Below are 20,585 nucleotides of genomic sequence, written 5' to 3' on the forward strand. Positions count from 1 at the left end.
GGAGAGAGGGAGGGAGAGAGGGATGGAGGGAGAGAGGGATAGGTATTATAGGGTCTGACGTGGGAGGAAAGACAAGTATACAGGAGATCAGGTCGAATAAGAGGGTGAGAGCGATAATGTAACAGGAAGAGCACAGAATACAGGCCAGAATACAGAATGGTGGACAAAATAGGAACTCCAGATACCGAATGGCACAACCGCCGCTCTAACCGGATCCCTGTGCACTTATACACTGCATGTATGAGGAGAGAAGTGACGGGTGGACTCCTTTATGGGGGATACTGTATATATAATGTGAGGGGTGGAGTCACTTATGGGATATACTGTATATATAATGTGAGGGGTGGACTCCCTTATGGGATATACTGTGTATATAATGTGAGGGGTGGAGTCACTTATGGGATATACTGTATATATAATGTGAGGGGTGGAGTCACTTATGGGATATACTGTATATATAATGTGAGGGGTGGAGTCACTTATGGGAGATACTGTGTATATAATGTGAGGGGTGGAGTCACTTATGGGATATACTGTATATATAATGTGAGGGGTGGACTCACTTATGGGATATACTGTATATAATGTGAGGGGTGGAGTCACTTATTGGATATACTGTATATAATGTGAGGGGTGGAGTCACTTATGGGATATACTGTATATATAATGTGAGGGGTGGAGTCACTTATGGGATATACTGTATATATAATGTGAGGGGTGGAGTCACTTATGGGATATACTGTATATATAATGTGAGGGGTGGACTCACTTATGGGAGATACTGTATATATAATGTGAGGGGTGGAGTCACTTATGGGATATACTGTATATAATGTGAGGGGTGGAGTCACTAATGGGATATACTGTATATAATGTGAGGGGGTGGAGTCACTAATGGGATATACTGTATATATAATGTGAGGGGTGGAGTCACTTATGGGATATACTGTATATATAATGCGAGGGGTGGAGTCACTTATGGGATATACTGTATATATAATGTGAGGGGTGGAGTCACTTATGGGATATACTGTATATATAATGTGAGGGGTGTTGTCACTTATGGGATATACTGTATATATAATGTGAGGGGTGGACTCACTTATGGGATATACTGTATATAATGTGAGGGGTGGAGTCACTTATGGGATATACTGTATATAATGTGAGGGGTGGAGTCACTTATGGGATATACTGTATATAATGTGAGGGGTGGAGTCACTTATGGTATATACTGTATATAATGTGAGGGGTGGACTCACTTATGGGATATACTGTATATAATGTGAGGGGGTGGAGTCACATATGGGATATACTGTATATATAATGTGAGGGGGGGACTCACTTATGGGAGATACTGTATATATAATGTGAGGGGTGGACTCACTTATGGGATATACTGTATATATAATGTGAGGGGTGGACTCACTTATGGGATATACTGTATATATAATGTGAGGGGTGGACTCACTTATGGGAGATACTGTATATATAATGTGAGGGGTGGAGTCACTTATGGGAGGTACTGAATATAATGTGAGGGGTGGACTCACTTATGGGATATACTGTATATATAATGTGAGGGGTGGACTCACTTATGGGATATACTGTATATATAATGTGAGGGGTGGACTCACTTATGGGATATACTGTATATATAATGTGAGGGGTGGAGTCACTTATGGGATATACTGTATATATAATGTGAGGGGTGGAGTCACCTATGGGATATACTGTATATAATGTGAGTTACCATAAAAAGCCATAATACGGTCAAGTGCATGTGGACACTGAAGAAATCCCAGGGATCCAGAATGTTTCAGTAGCATTTCCATACTATCAGAGGAGGTCTCCGCTCATGGCCCCTCATGTCCTCTTCTGATATGGTCAGTGACGAGGACCATCCATATAATTAACACTATTTGGCAATCACATGGCGGCCTAGGTAACAATGGAACAGTGCGGTCAATGGACACAAACGGTCAGATGGTTTAGTCATCGTCCACCAAGCTAAGGAGGTCAGACCAACATTCAGTACAAGAACAAATCCATTGGACGGAACCACTCATCATCATCATCAGTCATTCCAGGGAAAAATATCATTGACTAAGGGGCAACTCATTGGCGTTAGATTACCATGACCCGCTGACACTGACTGGGTTAACATAATAAGAAGCCAGGAAATGTGTACTTAAAGGTTGTGACAAGGATTAACTGGAGAGAGGGGGGGGGGGGGGGGGACTTGACATTTAAGGCACAATGTGACCTCCTGGCTAAGGGGGTTAAACAGAGAAGGAACACACAGCTAGTCGTGGACGCTTATAACCTACAGATGGTGAGATTCTGTCAGGAATAACCTTTCCAAATATGTTAAACGATGGCCTTCAGCGAGGACGAACACTACAGCTCTGGATGGAGGTAGAGACAAAGCAGGAGGGGGTGGAGGACAAAAACAGGCACCGTGTTACTATACTAGTCAAGAGGGGTCTAAAGAAATAAGAATACAAAATACATTTGAAAACCATTGCCGAATTCTTCTACATTGCTGAGGTATCACGGCTCAGATACGTTCGGGCAGCTACACAACGACAATCTTTTATGAAGATGTAAAACGAAACATTGATCGAGAAGTGAAGATAATCAGATAATCCAGAAGAGAACAACTATCCCCAGGAATGTACAATGTGAGGCGAGTCCGAACAAGAGACAAAAAAAAAAGAGGAATTCCACAATCCCCCCCCCCCCCCAACCCATCCTGAGGCTCCGAACACCATCACAGCTCATAGTGTCACATCCCTTCATGGCAGATCAGGAAAGACTAAATGGGCACTGTATGATTCAAGATACTTTTATATGTTTTACATCTTGGCAAAACAGTAATCTTTCTAATATACTTCATAAGAAATTGTATCTCCTTTTCATAGATTTAAAAAAATAAAAATAAAATAAAAAACTAGGGGTCCCCATACATCCAGAAAAGAATCCTGTTAGGCTACAGTATCATCTTTATTCCAGCAGAAGTACAGACCGGGAGTAAGTGAGGGTGGGACTAGCACTCCTCTGTGCTCACTCCTGTCCTATCAGACTGCAGTATGAAAACAGAGGAGAGGGTTACCGAGCAGCCTGCTGTGATTGGATGAAGAGACCCAGCACAGCACAGCAGACTCAGGGAGGAAGTGAATGAATAGTGAGTGAGGGCAGGCTCAGTCCTTGCATGCAACCCAAACCACCATTGCAAATATTATTGCATTTTTTTCTCCTTTGATAACCACGATAAAACTGTACAACAGAATAAGCATTCGGCACATTCTAAATTCTGCCCAGATTTTCTAAACAGAAAGCAGACAACTTTCGTAGTGCTTTTTTCTTTTTTTTTAATATATATTTTTCTATCATGTTCTGAATATTTCTGACAGATTTATTGTGCCTCTATGACAAGCAGCTCAGACATCCTCACAGTAAATGATTCCGGCTATGTTCACATGACGGAATTTCCAGGCGGAATCCCACATTGGATTTCAATGGGATTCTGCTGCGCTGTTCACATCGTCGGAAACATCTGGCACGGATATTCAAATTCCGGTGTCTGTAGAAAGAATTGACATGTCTATTCTTTCTGCGGACTCCGCATGGAAACGCATTGCACATCCAAGCAGTCCTAGCGCCGGCATGTTCCCTGCGGACATTCCCACGTGTGAACATAGCCTAAGTACTAGCTAATTAAAAGAGGTTATCCAGCACTTAGTTTATCCTCTATTCCATGCACGGTCTATCGGGGTGCCATTGCTCTCAGACCATGCATGGAACGTGTGCAGTCCAACGCTGCAGATCATGGGGGATTCCAGCCGTCGACCAACCAACCCCCCCCCCCCCCCATGCGATCAGACACTTATGCTACATGCTGGGGATACTGGGATATGCTGTTAAAAGAGATCTAGATAAGTAGCTGATCACTGGGGGGGGGGGGGGGTAGATCACTGGGGGGGTAGATCACTGGGGGGGGTAGACCATTGCGCCCCCGTCGTCCCCCCCCCCAGATCACGAGGACAGGACCCGGCACAAGCTGCAGCCGGCACATGTTCCATTAATACCTAGGGGAGTGCCGAAAAGACCCGAGTACAGCTCTTGGGCATCAATGAGGCTCCCATAGAAATATTTGGATGGCGTACCATCTACTGGTAGAACACACGCACTCCCCACTAAGAGCGCCGGGGTCTCGTCCAGGTGATCGAGGGGGACCCCAGTGGTCGACCCCTCCGCAATCAGCTACTTACCCCTATCCTGTGGATTGGGGAATAAGTTATTTTTCACCAGATTAAACTCCTTTAATTGTTGGAAACCCCTTGCCCGTAATTTTTGCACAAATTGTTCCACAATGGCACAACTAAATGCAGAGAGGTGAACATAAAAAAAATAAATAAAAAAAATAGAACAACCAACCAAAAACACCAACAGGTGGCAGAAAGTGAAAGCAAAACCCTAATACATAGGGATTCCAAAATCCCAACAATCTCAATAACTCTGCGCCATTTCATTTCTAAACCAACGTCTTTGCTATTCACTACAACTCTATGGTGGAAACCTGCATCACGTCAGCCAAGTCTGAACACAGCCCTAAGGGTATATTTACAGGAGATCACAGGGTGGCTCTTTGTATGGATATGTGCATTAAGAGCTTGAATTGGAAAAAAAAATAATAATAAAACATGAACCAAAAAAATAAAAAAAATAAAAAAAAAACTTTGGTGTGAATACAAATGTTGTATTTTTAGCCCAAATACAGGATCAGATCCAGGAGGCATAATATACCTGGGTACATGCAGCCTCAGCGTGGCAGACATTAATATCTTTACACAGTTAGTGATAATGGTGGAGAGCTTGTGCTTCTACATAGGAGCCAAGCTGAAGAAACAGAGCTGCAGTAACGCATTATGAATGAAAACACATTGTGATCAGACCTCAAACACAACAACGTAAAAAATAAAACCTCTCATGCGATGCGCGTCCTGGTACACGCAAATTTTATGTTGTACTTTGGCTATAAGAAAAGTTGCTACCAAAACACACAAAGTAAAAAACCAATAGACTCAGACGGCAGTGCCCCAGGCAGGCCCCCCGCTTTTTCTCACATCCAGATACCACATCTCAGCCAACATATTGGGGGAGATTTATCAAAACCTGTCCAGAGGAAAAGTTGCTTAGTTGCCCATGGCAACCATTCAGATTTTCAGAGGCCTTTTCAAAAATGAAAGAAGCGATCTGATTGGTTGCTATGGGCAACTCAGCAACTTTTTCTTTTGATCAATCTTCCCCATTATTCTTTGGTCAAATATCTTAAAACTCATCCAAGAGACCCAAATCCACAGCATGGCGGCCGCGTCTTACCTGTCTTTTCTTTGATTTCACAAAGCACGTTGAAGAGGGCAGGTTTCATTCTGTGGCAGTTCAGGGCGTGTTTCCTGCAAAAAGAAAAAAAAAAGGGAGATGATGAGATTCGGGGGTCACAAAAACAGCAGCAACAAAGTGTACAGTATGGCAGAATCACAGAATGCAGCAGTGCAAACCCACAGAGCGCAAACCCGCAGAGTGCAAACCCACAGAGCGCCAAATTGCTTAATTCTAATGTGAGAATGGTGTATTGTATATATAACTTTTATTTATTTTTTTCTAATTGATTTGTTGCTCCTTGACCAGCCCTTACATTGTTTTGGCGCGTTCAGACTGGGTGGAATTTGCCGCAGATGTGCGTAACACACTCTGAAAATCTCCAGCTAATAAACAGTATAACACATGTGGACTGGGGTTTTGAAAACCACAATCTAAAGCAGATTGGTCTCTAAACTGTGGACCTCCAGATGATGCAAAACTACAACTCCCAGCATGCCCGGACAGCCGTTGGCTGTCCGGGCATGCTGGGAGTTGTAGTTTTGAAACATCAAACGTATACATCAACCAACTTGAACTTTTAAGCCCAAGTAAAAACACTTAATAGCCACTAATGGACTACTGGGGAGATTCATCAAAACCTGTCCAGAGGAATAGTTGCCCATAGCAACCAATCAGATCGCTTCTTTCAGTTTGCAGAGGCCTTTTCAAAAATGAAAGAAGCGATCTGATTGGTTGCTATGGGCAACTCAGCAATTTTTCCTCTGGACAGGTTTTGATAAATGTTTGGGCCTAGGTTTATGTCGGCACCCCAGTTGGACAGCGTGCTGACATATACGTGCCACAAAACATCGAACCTAGCCCAATGTATATGAAGGCCTCCCGACCCTCCCCAGATGTCGGAGGAGAGAAGGATCAGCCATGTTGCATTTCAATTGCTCAATCCTACGAGTCGCCACCAGAGAAGACTGGAATCAGATCCCCAGAACACATAGTAAACGCGCAATTGTCCAGACGACCAGGACCAAAACAAGCGTTCAGCCGACGGCTATCTTGTGCCTAGATGAAGTCCACCAGCAGCGGTTTCCGTTGCGATTCTGCGTAACTAGGGTCGCCACCTTTCTTGCAAAAAAAAAAAAAAAAATACCGTCCCTGCTAATTTGCATAATTACATATGTGTAATATAACAGGATACACATATGCTGGGAAAATTTTGGTCTTTTTCCGGCCCCTATAACTTTTTTATTTCTCCTTACGAGGGCAACATTTATTGCGTCCCAATCTGTAGTTTTTAACAGGACCATTTTTGTTTTGAGGTTTGATCTTTTTTGATTGCTTTTTAATAGAAAATAAATAAATTTATGAAATTTGGGAGTTGCAGTTTGTTACTAACTACAACTCCCAGCATGTCCTGATACAGCTTGTGGCTCAGCAGCCACCCCAAGCAAAAACTACAACTCCCAGCATCTTGGACTATATAGTGGTATATAGTACAGGTCAAGGTTTCCCAGCCAGTGGTGCCTCCAGCTGTTGCAAAACTACAACTCCTAGCATGTCTTACTATATAGCGGTATATTGTATATGTCAGGATTTCCCAACCAGCGGTGGCTCCAGCTGTTGCAAAACTACAACTCCCAGCATGTCCGACTATACAGCGGTATATTGTATAGGTCAGGATTTCCCAGCCAGAGGTGCCTCCAGCTGTTGCAAAACTACAACTCCCAGCATCTTGGACTATATAGTGGTATATAGTACAGGTCAGGGTTTCCCAGCCAGTGGTGCCTCCAGCTGTTGCAAAACTACAACTCCCAGCATGTCTGACTATATAGCGGTATATTGTATAGGTCAGGATTTCCTAGCCAGTGGTGCCTCCAGCTGTTGCAAAACTACAACTCCCAGCATCTTGGACTATATAGTGGTATATAGTACAGGTCAAGGTTTCCCAGCCAGTGGTGCCTCCAGCTGTTGCAAAACTACAACTCCTAGCATGTCTTACTATATAGCGGTATATTGTATAGGTCAGGATTTCCCAGCCAGTGGTGCCTCCAGCTGTTGCAAAACTACAACTCCCAGCATGTCCGACTATACAGCAGTATATTGTATAGGTCAGGATTTCCCAGCCAGAGGTGCCTCCAGATGTTGCAAAACTACAACTCCCAGCATCTTGGACTATATAGTGGTATATAGTACAGGTCAGGATTTCCTAGCCAGTGGTGCCTCCAGCTGTTGCAAAACTACAACTCCCAGCATGTTTGACTATATAGCGGTATATTGTATGGGTCAGGATTTCCCAGCCAGTGGTGCCTCCAGCTGTTGCAAAACTACAACTCCCAGCATGCCCGGACAGCCGTTGGCTGTCCGGGCATGCAGGGAGTTGTAGTTTTGCAACAGCTGGAGGTGCTCTGGTTGGGAAACACTAGTATAGTACATGGTGCAACATTCCGGGAGTTGGAGGATTGTTTGGATAAATACCGGCCATTGCATTGTCGGTATATTTAATATAACAATACCGGCAGGGTGGCCAAAACACCGGCTGTGTCGATAAAATAACGTCCAGTGGCAACTCTACGCGTAACGTGAACAATTCCGTACATTCATCGCAGATTTCCCCCCCCCCTGCGACGCTCCAAAAAGCCAAAAAAAATTTTTTTTTTAATTTCACAGCAAAAATCCGCAACAGAAATTGACACACCGAGGGGCTTTTACATCTCCACCATACGTCAACTTCGGCGCAGAAAGTCATAGCCTAGTATATATATATATATATATATATATATATATATATATATATATATATATATATATTATATATATATATATATATATATATATATATTTATTTTTTTTTTTTTTTTTAATACACTCCACAAAAGCTGAGCCGTATATTCCGGCAGTTCCCCGCGACTCTGCCCTTGGCATGGCTCCTGTCGTAATCTCAGTTTATTTGGTAATTATGTAATTGTGACCGCGTCTACCGTATCATTCCACACGACGCCATTACATATCTAATAAAAAAAAAAAACACGAAGGAATATTGGACGTGCGCGATAATTACACAATTTACAGGTAGGTATCTCGTTCTATTAACCGAAAAGTGGGGTGGGGGGGATAAAAATATGCAAATTCGATACCATTACGACAAAATGCTGAAATGCAAAAGATCACCGCATGCAGCAGAAGAAAGGATAAAAGTAGAGATGAGCGAACTTACAGTAAATTCGATTCGTCACGAACTTCTCGGCTCGGCAGTTGATGACTTATCCTGCATAAATTAGTTCAGCTTTCAGGTGCTCCCGTGGGCGGCTGGAAAAGGTGGATACAGTCCTCGGAGACTCTTTCCTAGGAATGTATCCACCTTTTCCAGCCCACCGGAGCACCGGAAAGCTGAACTAATTTACGCAGGAAAAGTCATCAACTGCCGAGCCGAGAAGTTCGTGACGAATCGAATTTAATGTAAGTTCGCTCATCTCTAGATAAAAGCGTAAATAAAAGAAAAAAAGTCAAACTTCACAGCTACTTGGCCATAACCGGGGGTCGTCCTCACCGAGATCCTGGAGACTCCGACATAAGTAACTAAATGGCGTTCGTGTTCTAACCTCCATGACAGAGCGCAACCTCCCCGGCTCGCTCCCCCCCTCTACTTTCTATTACTGACTATCCCTCGCTCTACTATCGATTGCTAATGTAAAAGGAATGCATTAGCGGGAAGGCACACAATAGGCCAATAAAAACATTGTGCAGATGTGAGGTACAGAGGGGTTATACAGAATAATCCAGAGGAAGTAAACTCTTTGGATTAATCCGTTGGTATGTAGTGCGTGACGCGGTGCTCAGAAAAGGACAACGAAGCCTTTAGTGGCGAACGCCGTGCGGAGATTTCACTGTATTCGATGTGAAGTAAAAAAGTTGTGCATAGGTGAGTAGTGGTAACTAGAGATGAGCGAACTTACAGTAAATTCGATTTGTCACAAACTTCTCGGCTCGGCAGTTGATGACTTTTCCTGCGTAAATTAGTTCAGCCTTCAGGTGCTCCGGTGGGCTGGAAAAGATGGATACATTCCTAGGAAAGAGTCTCCTAGGACTGTATCCACCTTTTCCAGCCCACCGGAGCATCGCAAAGCTGAACTAATTTACGCAGGAAAAGTAATCAACTGCTGAACCGAGAAGTTTGTGACGAATCGAATTTACTGTAAGTTCACTCATCTCTAGCACTGTGGTCAGACAGAAAGGAAATTCAAAAAGGAAAGAACTTCCAATGTAGTATACAGCAGCTGATAAGTACTGAAAGGATTGGGATTTTTAAATAGAAGTAATTTACAAATATGTTTAACTTTCTGGCACCAGTTTATTTCATTTTTCTTCTAGTGGAGTACCCCTTTAAACAGATTTGTAAATGACTTCTATTAAAAAATCTTAATCCTTCCAGTACTTATTAGCTGCCGAATACTACAGAGGAAATTATTTTCTTTTTGGAAAAGTGCTCTCTGCTGAATCACGAGCACAGTGCTCTCTGCTGATATCTCTGTCCATTTTAAGAACTGCCCAGAGTAGGAGAAAATCCCCATAGCAAACATATGCTGCTCTGGACAGTTTCTAAAATGGACAGAGATGTCAGCAGAGAGCACTGTGCTCGTAATGTCAGCAGAGAGCTCTGTGTTCCAAAAAGAAAATAATTTCCTCTGTAGTATTCAGCAGCTAATAAGTACTGGAAAGATTAAGATTTTTTAATAGAAGTCATTTACAAATCTGTTTAACTTTCTGGCACCAATTAAAAAAAAAAAAAATTCCACCGGAGTACCCCTTTAAACAGATTTGTAAATGACTATTTAAAAATCTTAATCCTTCTAGTACTTAGCTTCTATTTGCTCCACAGGAAGTTCTTTTCTTTTTGAATTTCCTTTTCAGTCTGACCACAGTGCTCTCTGCTGACACCTCTGTCCATTTTAGGTACTGTCCAGAGCAGGAGAGGTTTGCTATAGGGATTTGCTCCTACTTTGGACAGTTCCTAAAATGAACAGAGATGTCAGCAGAGAGCACTGTGGTCAGACGGAAAGGAAATTCAAAAAGAAGAGAACTTCCTGTGGAGCAAATAGAAGCTGATAAGTACTGGAAGGATTAAGATTTTTTAAATAGAAGTCAATTTACAAATCTGTTTAAAAGGAGATATCCAGTACCGACAAAACTTATCCCCTATCCTAAGGATAGGGGATAAGTTTCAGATCGTGGGGGGTCCCCCGCGCGATCTCCTGTACGGGGCCCCCGGCAGCACTAAGCGGCGGCTGACACACCCCCTCAATACAACTCTATGGCAGAGTCGGAGCACTGCCTTCGGCAATCTCCGTCTCTGCCAAAGCGCTGTATTGAGGGGGCATGTTGGCCGCCGCTTCGGGCGGTGGTCGACACCCGCTATCTGGCCAGCGAGCCGGGGCCCCGTACAGGAGATCGCAGGGGTGCCCCAGCGGTCGGACCCCCCACGATCTGAAACTTAGGATAGGGGATACGTTTTTCAGCACTGTACTAACCCTTTAACTTTCTGGCACCAGCTGATTAAAATAAATAAAGAATGATTATTAATAATAATAATAATAATAAATCTTTTCCAGGGGAGTACCCCTTTAAATTGTGCAGTGCTCCTCCCACACCTCGTTGCTTGTGCCCGTTTTCCCTTATGTGTATTTCGATCATGTACTTGGGGTTCTGTGCCGTCCATACTGATCTACCTATAGGTTGTCCTTCCCCTGTGCTGGTTCTCTGGCTCCGCAGAAGAAAGAGGCTTATGATTGGGGCAGAGTCAGTATTGTAATGGCGTTCTGCATGCACTGTGCACCACGGTAACGGTGCCCTGACCCGAGGAGGCAGAGAACTCCCTTCGTATAACCGAGGAGTAAAGCAGGGGACCAAGGCTTGAGTCTTTTTCTGGCTTATGTGCATTTCAATCATGTACTTGGGATCCTGCGCCGTCCATACTGATCTACTGGTTTGCACTATGCTCACCTTGTTGGTCATCCCTCCTCTGTGCCACAGATGAAAGAGGGTTAGGGCTGGGGCACAGTGAGTGGTGCAATGGCGCTCTGAAAGCACTATGCACCTTGGTACCATTACCCTGACACAAAAGGGTATTTAACCGGCTCAGTCGGTATTTTGGCCACACTGCCGGTATTTTTATATTAACAATACCAGCAATACAATGGCCGATATTTATCCAACCAATCCTCTAACTCCCGTAATGTTGCACCATATACTATACCAGTGTTTCCTAACCAGAACGCCTCCAGCTGTTGCAAAACTACCACTCCCAGCATGCCCGGACAGCCAACGGCTGTCCGGGCATGCTGGGAGTGGCAGTTTTGCAACAGCTGGAGGCACCCTTGATGGGAAACACTGACTTTTACTATATACTACTATACAGTACAACATGCTGGGAGTGGTATTTTTTTTAACAGCTGGAGGCACCCTTGTTTAGAAACACTGACTTATACTATATACTAGGGATCGACCGATATCGTTTTTTTAGGGCCGATACGATAATTGGTGCAGGTTAGGGCCGATAGCCGATAACTTATACCGATATTCCGGTATAAGTTATCGGCTATTTATCCCCCCGCGACACCGCTGCAGATCAGTGATTTAAAGCGGGCGCTTTAAAGCAATGCACTGCAGTGGCTTTTGCGGTGCCATAGGCCGCCGCCACCCGCTTCTCTCCCCCTGCCTGTTCGGGGGTCCTGAGACCTATCACCGCGACCGCCCCCCCGACCCGGCCCCATTGCCTCCCCCATCCCCGGTTTTATAATTACCTGTTCTCGGGGTCCACTCTACATCTGGCTCCTGTGGCGTCCTCCTGAACTGTCACTGTGCGCACTGACTGTGACGTCACATCGCGCACATCACATCACTCGTCATTGCGCACAGCGTAAGGCAGGACGCAGGAGGAGCAAGAAGTAGCGTGGGCCCCGGGAACAGGTAATTATAAAACCGGGGATGGGGGAGGCAATGGGGCCGGGGCGGTGCGACGCGGTGCGGCGGGTCGGGGCATTATCGGCAAGGTAATTGCCGACACCGATAATGCCCAAAATCGTGATTATCGGACAATAATATCGGCCATACCGATAATCGGTCGATCCCCACTATATACTACCATAAAGTACAACATGCTGTATAGCCAGTGGCTGTATCAGGGCATGCTAGGAGTTGTAGTTAGTAACTAACTGCAACTTGCGAATTTAACTTAAAAAAAAAATAAAAAGCGATCAAAAAGTAAAAAAAAAAAATAATAATTGTCCTGTTAAAAACTAGAGATTAGGGCACAAAAAAGATCCCTCATAGAGGCCCGTATAAGGAGAAATAAAGAAGTTATAGGGGTCATAATAGGACAAAATTTCCATCGCATATGTGTATCCCTGTGATGTCACGCATATTTAATTAATTATGCAAATTAACACGGACAGTATTTTTTTTTTGCAAAAAAGGTGGCAACTCTAGAAGGGGCAGAGAAGAACTCCCGACAGAAGCCGAAGCCATGGAGACACAGCAGTAAGCGTGGTAATGCAAAATGGCAGGGGAGTGACGCCAGGTATATGCCCTGAATGTTGTATGTGGACAGCAGTGGGCCCCGGCATCTTTCCAATATAGGTGGGTGCGGATTCTGGTCCTGGATACCAGAATGATCAAATACAGAAACCAATTATAAGACCGCAACACAAAAAAAGTGAAAGCACAGCCAAAAAAATAAAATAAAAATGGACGGTTTCTTTAAATAAATTCCGCCGCATGCACGTGCAGCAGAATCGCATTGAAAAACGCCATGTGAACATAGCCTAAATAATCTTGCATTGCCTCGTCCTAACCATTAATAACACCCTGTATCATCATCTAGAGCTGCATTCACAATTCTGTACGTCCCAGAACTTGGCACTGCCTGGAAACTTGTAGTACCGAATACTGGAACGTGTAGGCCATATACTAGACTCCTAAGTGTCCTTATGCGTTATAGGAGCTCAGCAACGCTAGCGGGGATTGGGAAACCTGCCGACCGTTTCCACTGACTAACCAGAGCTAGATAGTCAGTTCTATTGTGACAGTGTGAGCTGTAGTAGTGCAATCACGTTACCTTACAGTCGGCCGTGCAGTTCGAAATGTATTTATTTTTTGCATCTTTTAAATACACGTCCTGGTGTTACATGTAATAAATAAAAAAATATAAAAAAAAAATTTAAAAATGTTTACATGCAACACCAGACTATTCTGTATTGAACATTTGTATTAAAAGATGCAAAAAAAAAAAAAAAAAAAATGTATATATATAATTATTATGAAATCTTAAAAAAAATAAAAAAAAATATTTTATTATATATCTATATATATATATACTTTTATAAAAAAAAAAAAGAAATATATTTTTTATATTTCTATTTACCGTAGTTCATATTAATATTAATAGTGTTATATATATATATATATATATATATATATAATTTTTTTATTATGAAATATAATTTTTTTTTATAAATATTGCATATAATAAATTATATATATTTTATTATATATAATTATTATATATCTATATAATTAATATATATACTTTTATTTAAAAAAAATTATATTACCGTATATATAATTTTTTTATATTTCTATTTAGTTCATATTAATATTAATAAGATATATATATATATATCTTAATATTAATATGAACTAAATAGAAATATAAAAAAATTTTTATTATGAAATATAAAAAATAAAATAATTAATATTACATTATTACATATAAATTATATATTTTATTATATATAATTATTATATATCTATATAATAAATATTATATATACACACACTTATTTAAAAAAATTATATATATTATATAAATAAAAATAAATATATATTTTTTTATATTTCTATTTAGTTCATATTAATAATAATAAATAATGATATATATAATTTTTTTTTATTATTATTATTATTATTTAATTTTTTTCATTTTTTAAATATTTTTTTTTATTGTTCAGAGGAATTGATCAGTGTATGGCCCGGCTTTACAGTCCATTCTACCACATGCACCAGGACTAGAAGCAAAGAGTTCCGTGAACGGCGGGCGAACCCTGGATGACACCGCGCCGCTCCGTGGAGTCATTTTCTCTGTCTATCAGTGTCAGATTGAAGAGGCAGATTTCTATATTAGGTGCAAGCAGAAAATTATTCCTTGTCTGATAGAGTCCAAAACACTTCTCTAAAACACCGCAGTATTAAAAGGCTACCTGACAGAGACGGCTCCGCTACGCAAGGTTAAAATGTTATTTCCTTTAGTGCTCTCATCACCTCTGTAGCATTGCTTCTGCACCGTAAGCCGCCAGACTGCTCTGGATCCAGGGTACAACAGATCCCAGCAGCACTTGACCGACCCTGCACCACCAGCTCACAAAACTGCAAACACAACAGCAAGAACATAGCCTAAACAAGGTGCCTCCAGCTGTTGCAAAACTACAACTCCCAACATGCCCGGACAGCCAGAGGCTGTCCGGGCATGCTGGGAGTTGTAGTTTTGCAACAGCCGGAGGCAGCCTGGTTGGGAAACACTGGCCTAAGGGCTCGTTCACATCTATACCACTACAGTACGTCGGGATATATACGTTGACGGGTAAGTTATGCCACACACTTATGTGGTAAACCACAAACAGATGTACCAAAACAAGACTAATTTGGCTCACTGCTGCATGCGATTTTGTGGTATACAAATTTTTTTTTTCATGTGTTTTTATTTTTTGCATACACTTAAAAAAGGGCAAGGTCACACAGGGCGCATCCGCAGTGAATTTCACGCTGCGGATGCGCTGACAGCAGAGCGAGCTATCTGCTATGGCCAGATAGCTCTGTGTGCCCGATTTTAGCTGCGGATTTATACAGCGGTAAATCCGCCACTACTACCTGAAATATGCTGCAGATGCACCCTTGTGACCCTGCCCCAAATGTATATTAAAAAAAATAATTTATATATATATATATACACACACACACATATACACACATACACACACGTACACAGACCTATACCACACCATACATCTACCTTGGCATAATGGAAGTGTATGGGTATAATACAGCATATGTTTAGGTACCGTTTAAACGTATCGCCTGCTGTGCCGCCGTGGTATAGATGTGAACCAGCCCTAGACATGTGGTGTACGCAGGATATGACCGGTTAAAAAAAAAACTTATAATATTAATAATTGCTTGTTGCAGCATTTTATTGTCCGCTTAGGACTAGCTAATAAAACGGATCCTGCGCTGAAGCTCGAACGCGGATGTAGACATAGCCTTAGTTGTCTATGTTGTCAAAACTGGGAAAATTTAGGTAAGTTTTTGGGGTGTGTTCACACATGCTCAATTGGATGTGATCGGAGCTGCTGGCAAAAGCGAATGATACATCTGTGATGGGTGTCCATGTTGTCAAAAGGGATAAAAAGTGCCACAAAGAGGTGTTCGCTAGATGCATCAGTGCTGCGGTCTGGCATTCCACACCTATCCTCCCCCCCTTCCTAACCCCATACACAAGTCTTGCGCCTACGCAATCGATTCAAAAGGGGGCGCACTCAAATCAATGGTGCTGGCATAAAGGGGTTATCCAGGGAAAACACATATTATATATATATATATATATATATATATATATATATATATATATATATATATATATATACATATATATATTGGCTCCAGTAAGTTAAACAGATTTGTAAATTACTTCTATTAAAACAATCTTAATCCTTTCAGTACTTATGAGCTGCTGCAGTTGAGCTGTTCTTTTCTGTCTAAGTGCTCTCTGATGACACCTGTCTCGGCAACCGCCCAGTTTAGAAGCAAATCCCCATAGCAAACCTCTTCTACTCTGTGCAGTTCCCGAGACAGACAGAGATGTCAGCAGAGAGCACTGTTGCTAGAGAGAAAACAACAACTCAACTTCAGCAGCTGAATTTTTGAAAGCATTAAGATTTTTCAATAGAAGTGATTTACAAATCTGTAACTTTCTGGAGCCAGTTGAAATAAAAAAAAAAATTTTAAAAAAGTTTTTTCCCTGGAATACCCCTTCAAGACTTGATGTAGGTCTCACCAAAAGAGGACAAGCCATGCTTATTATCGAGGATGGCGAGGAGCGCCAGACCTCAACACAGATACTGCTTGTGAACGCCTCTTTGCTGTAATTTTCTCTGTTTTCACAACACGGACACCTACTATAGACGTATGATGCCCTTTAGGGTGCGTTCCCACAGGGCGTATACGCAGCGTATTTGACGCAGCGCAAAATTTACTGCAGCAGCGGGAAATACGCTGCGTATTCCTTGCTCACTATACACACAGGGCTTTCCGGCAGCAGTCCTATGCGTGTAGTATAGGACTGCTGCCGAAAAGCCCTGTGTGTATAGTGAGCAAGGAATACGCAGCGTATTTCCCGCTGCTGCAGTAAATTTTGCGCAGCGTCAAATACGCTGCGTATACGCCCTGTGGGAACGCGCCCTTATTGTACAAGCACCTACATTATATTGTCAGCATCCGATTAGGCCTGTGTGAACATACTCAATGTACCTAAATAATTAATATTTTGGTTGACTGCTTTTTTTACTAAATCAAAAAAAAATAAAAAATAAAAAAAATTATATATATATATATAATAAAAATTAAAATAAAAATAACTAAAAAGCAAACAAAAAAATTTACAAAAGAAAAAGGAATATGCATGACTATTCTAATAGTAATACATACAGTATATAAGGCCTCATATTAAACAGCTCATACTATTACAAAGTGTACAAGTATCCGGTTGCTAAGGACAGTGTGAGATCCCCTCTTAGCAACCAATCAGATGCCTTCTTTCACTTTCTAACCAATGCTGGAAAAAATGAAAGCTGGAAGCTGATTGGTTGATTTTGTCAGCATGTGTTTCTATGGCTACACAGTAATGGCTGCCCTTGCATAGGGACAATAATAAAAGGAATAGGAAGCACGCAACTTAGAACAAGGTGGACCATTGTCAAAGATTATTTGTAGAGATGAGAGAACTTACAGTAAATTAGATTCGTCACAAACTTCTCGGCTCGGCAGTTGATGTCAGTTGATGTCTTTTCCTGCATAAATTAGTTCAGCTAGTGCTCAGTTAGTGCTCCGGTGGGCTGATAAAGGTGGATACAGTCCTAGGAGACTCTTTCCTAGGAATGTATCCACCTTTTCCAGCCCACGGGAGCACCTGAAAGCTGAACTAATTTATGCAGGATAAGCCATCAACTGCCGAGCCGAGAAGTTCGTGACAAATCGAATTTACTGTAAGTTCGCTCATCTCTAATTATTTGTCTAGGGTGGTGTTTCCCATGCAGGGTGACTCCAGCTGTTGCAAAACTACAACTCCCAGCATGCCCAGACAGCCCAATGCAAAACTACAACTCCCAGCATGCCCGGACAGCCAAAGGCCGAAGCACTGAGACCCGAACCGATCATAACGTTTAACATGTCTGTCACATATCAAAAGTGCCATGCTGGGAGTTGTAGTTTGTGTAACTCTCTGGATGACCGCAGTTCGGAGACCATTGCCTTAGACCAGTATTTACCAAGCAGGGTGCCTCCAGCTGTTGCAAAACTACAACTCCCAGCATGCCCAGACAGCCGAATGCTAAACTACAACTCCCAGCATGCCCGGACAGCCGAAGCACTGAGACCCGGACCGATCATAACGTTTAACATGTCTGTCACATATCAAAAGTGCCATGCTGGGAGTTGTAGTTTGTGTAACACTCTGGATGACTGCAGTTCGGAGACCATTGCCTTAGACCAGTATTTCCCAAGCAGGGTGCCTCCAGCTGTTGCAATACTACAACTCCCAGCATGCCCAGACAGCCGAATGCAAAACTACAGCTCCCAGCATGCCCGGACAGCCGAAGGCTGTCCGGGCATGCTGGGAGATGTAGTTTTGCAACACCTGGAGGCCCCCTGCTTGGGAAACACTAGTCTAAGGCAATGGTCTCCGAACTGCGGACATCCAGAGTGTTACAAAAACTACAACTCCCAGCATGGCACTTTTGATATGTGACAGACATGTTAAACGTTATGATCCGTCAGGGTCTCGGTACTGAGGTTGCAAAATCGATGCGAAAAAGGGTATGAAGCGTGCTACCGTGCTACTCGTTCTTCTCTACAGTGGATCCAGTGTGTGAACACAAGCAGAGACAAGTTTCAGAGAAGCGTAAAATGGCTAATATTTCCATGTTCGCCCCAGTCCGATCACAGGTCTCATAAACCGCACCAAGGGAGACCTTTAAAATGCGTTATCCATTATGCCACTAAAAACAAGTTCTTTATGACTTTTAAAAAGGGGTACTCCGCTGGAAAACATTTTTATTTAATTTTTTTAATCAACTGGTGCGAGAAAGTTAAACAGTTTTGCAAATCACTTCTATTTAAAAAATCTTAATCCTTCCAGTACTTATCAGCTGCTGTATGCCGCAGAAGAAGCTCTACTCTTTTTGAATTTCCTTTCTGTCCGACCACAGTGCTCTCTGCTGACACCTCTGTCCATGTCAGGAACTGTCCAGAGTAGAAGCAAATCCCCATAGCAAACCTATCCTGCTCTGGACAGTTCCTGACATGGACAGAGGTGTCAGCAGAGAGCACTGTGGTCAGACAGAAAGGAAATTCAAAAAGAAAAGAACTTGCTCTGTAGTATATAGCAACTGATATGTACTGGAAGCATTAAGATTTTTAATTAGAACTAATTTACAAGTCTGTTTAACTTTCTGGCACCAGTTGATTTAAAAAATAATAATAATAATAATAACGATAATAATGTTTTCCAGCGGAGTACCCCTTTAATCCCTGCTCCTCCTCAGTTCCTCGCCCACAGCTGGTAATAGGAGTCCCATTGTTCGGACCCCACGACCTGAATCCTTTGGATAGGGGATACATTTTTCGAAACTTGACTACTCCTTTAAAAGGGGTACTCCGCCGCAAAGAAAAAAAAAATCTTATCCCCTTTCCAAAAGATAGTGGATAAGATGTATGATCATGGGGGTCTTCAGGCCGGCAGTGGCAGTGTCCGGAATATGGAAGCTCGGAGCTTCCGTGTTCGTGATGTCACACCACGCCACGCCCCCTCCATTTATGTCTGTGAGAGGGGGCGTGGCAGCTGTAGTCACCAGGGAATCCGGCACGGAGCGGAGTTCGCTCCGTGCACAGATGTCTAGGGTGCTGGAGATCAAGGGGGTCCAAAGTGGCTGGACCCCTGCGATCATACATCTTATCCCCCCCATTATCCTTTTGATAGGGGATAAGATTTTTTATGACGTATTTTGCCTTCCTCTGGATCACCACAGCAGGGTGTTTACAGCTGTGGCATGATGGGAGTTGTAGTTTTGCAACAGCTGTAGACACCCTGCCTCATCGGATTACTCTCCAAGAGGGTTTTCTTCTTCTGGAGGACTCTTTGTGAGTTGAGGATGCTGGGAGTTGTAGTTTTGCAGCAGCTGGAGGCACCCTAGTTGGGACACACCGCAGTGGGGTTATAGGTGTAACTTTTCCGACCCCTCATCAGAACAGGGCTATGGTATAGGTGGTGCAACACCAGGTGACAACCCTTCTCATGGCCCACAGAGATGCCACGCGTAGAGAGGAGACCGGTTTATAGAAGACATTGCAGTGCCAACCATATCTAGCGTATCTTTCTTAACATGGCGATTAACTGGCGCGTTTTACAAATTCCGTTTTTTTTTCCTATTTAGATCTGCATGTATTAAGTTTTATTTCTTTTACTTTCCCCCCAAGAGGTAAAAAAAAAAACCTCCGGCTGCAATTTGAGAGAAAATGATAGTTTTCCTTCCTAAATGCGTGTGCGCCGAAGAATAGAATAAAATTCACTCGGCACTTTTCTGTGGTGGCTTTGAAATGAAGCTCGATTTCTTTCCACAGAAGCGGGATTTATTTTTTTATTTTTTTTCCCTTCATACGGGACTCATTTGCACAGAGCTTAGGAAAGCTTAGCAACGGCAGATTTCATAGCACTTTACACATTCACACGTTGTAAAAGAAAATATGTTTACACACTACTCCGCGCAAATGACACACATGATGCAGTCGCTTACGTGGAGGTGACAGACGGAGCCATGAGGACGTGGAGGGAGTTAAATGGGCGCTGTCAGATACAAAAACTTTTGATAAGTTGTAAAGCATGT

The 20,585-nt window shown here is 42.5% G+C and overlaps 1 protein-coding gene across 7 annotated transcripts in view; it reads right to left on the reverse strand.

The window, feature by feature from the left end:
• Nucleotides 1-20,585, reverse strand: part of PBX1 (PBX homeobox 1) — a 184,241-nt gene that overhangs the window by 143,539 nt on the left and 20,117 nt on the right. For 6 of the 7 annotated variants that reach the window (XM_056523308.1, XM_056523310.1, XM_056523306.1 and 3 more), the window contains exon 2: nt 5,386-5,459. In XM_056523308.1, the coding sequence (XP_056379283.1) occupies nt 5,386-5,459 (74 nt within the window). Of the gene's footprint in view, nt 1-5,385; nt 5,460-17,133; nt 17,212-20,585 lie in introns of those variants that run through there. The other variant, XM_056523309.1, reaches the window with a different exon arrangement.

Source organism: Hyla sarda, chromosome 6 (assembly GCF_029499605.1).
Source record: "Hyla sarda isolate aHylSar1 chromosome 6, aHylSar1.hap1, whole genome shotgun sequence".
NCBI classification, from domain to species: Eukaryota; Metazoa; Chordata; class Amphibia; order Anura; family Hylidae; genus Hyla; species Hyla sarda.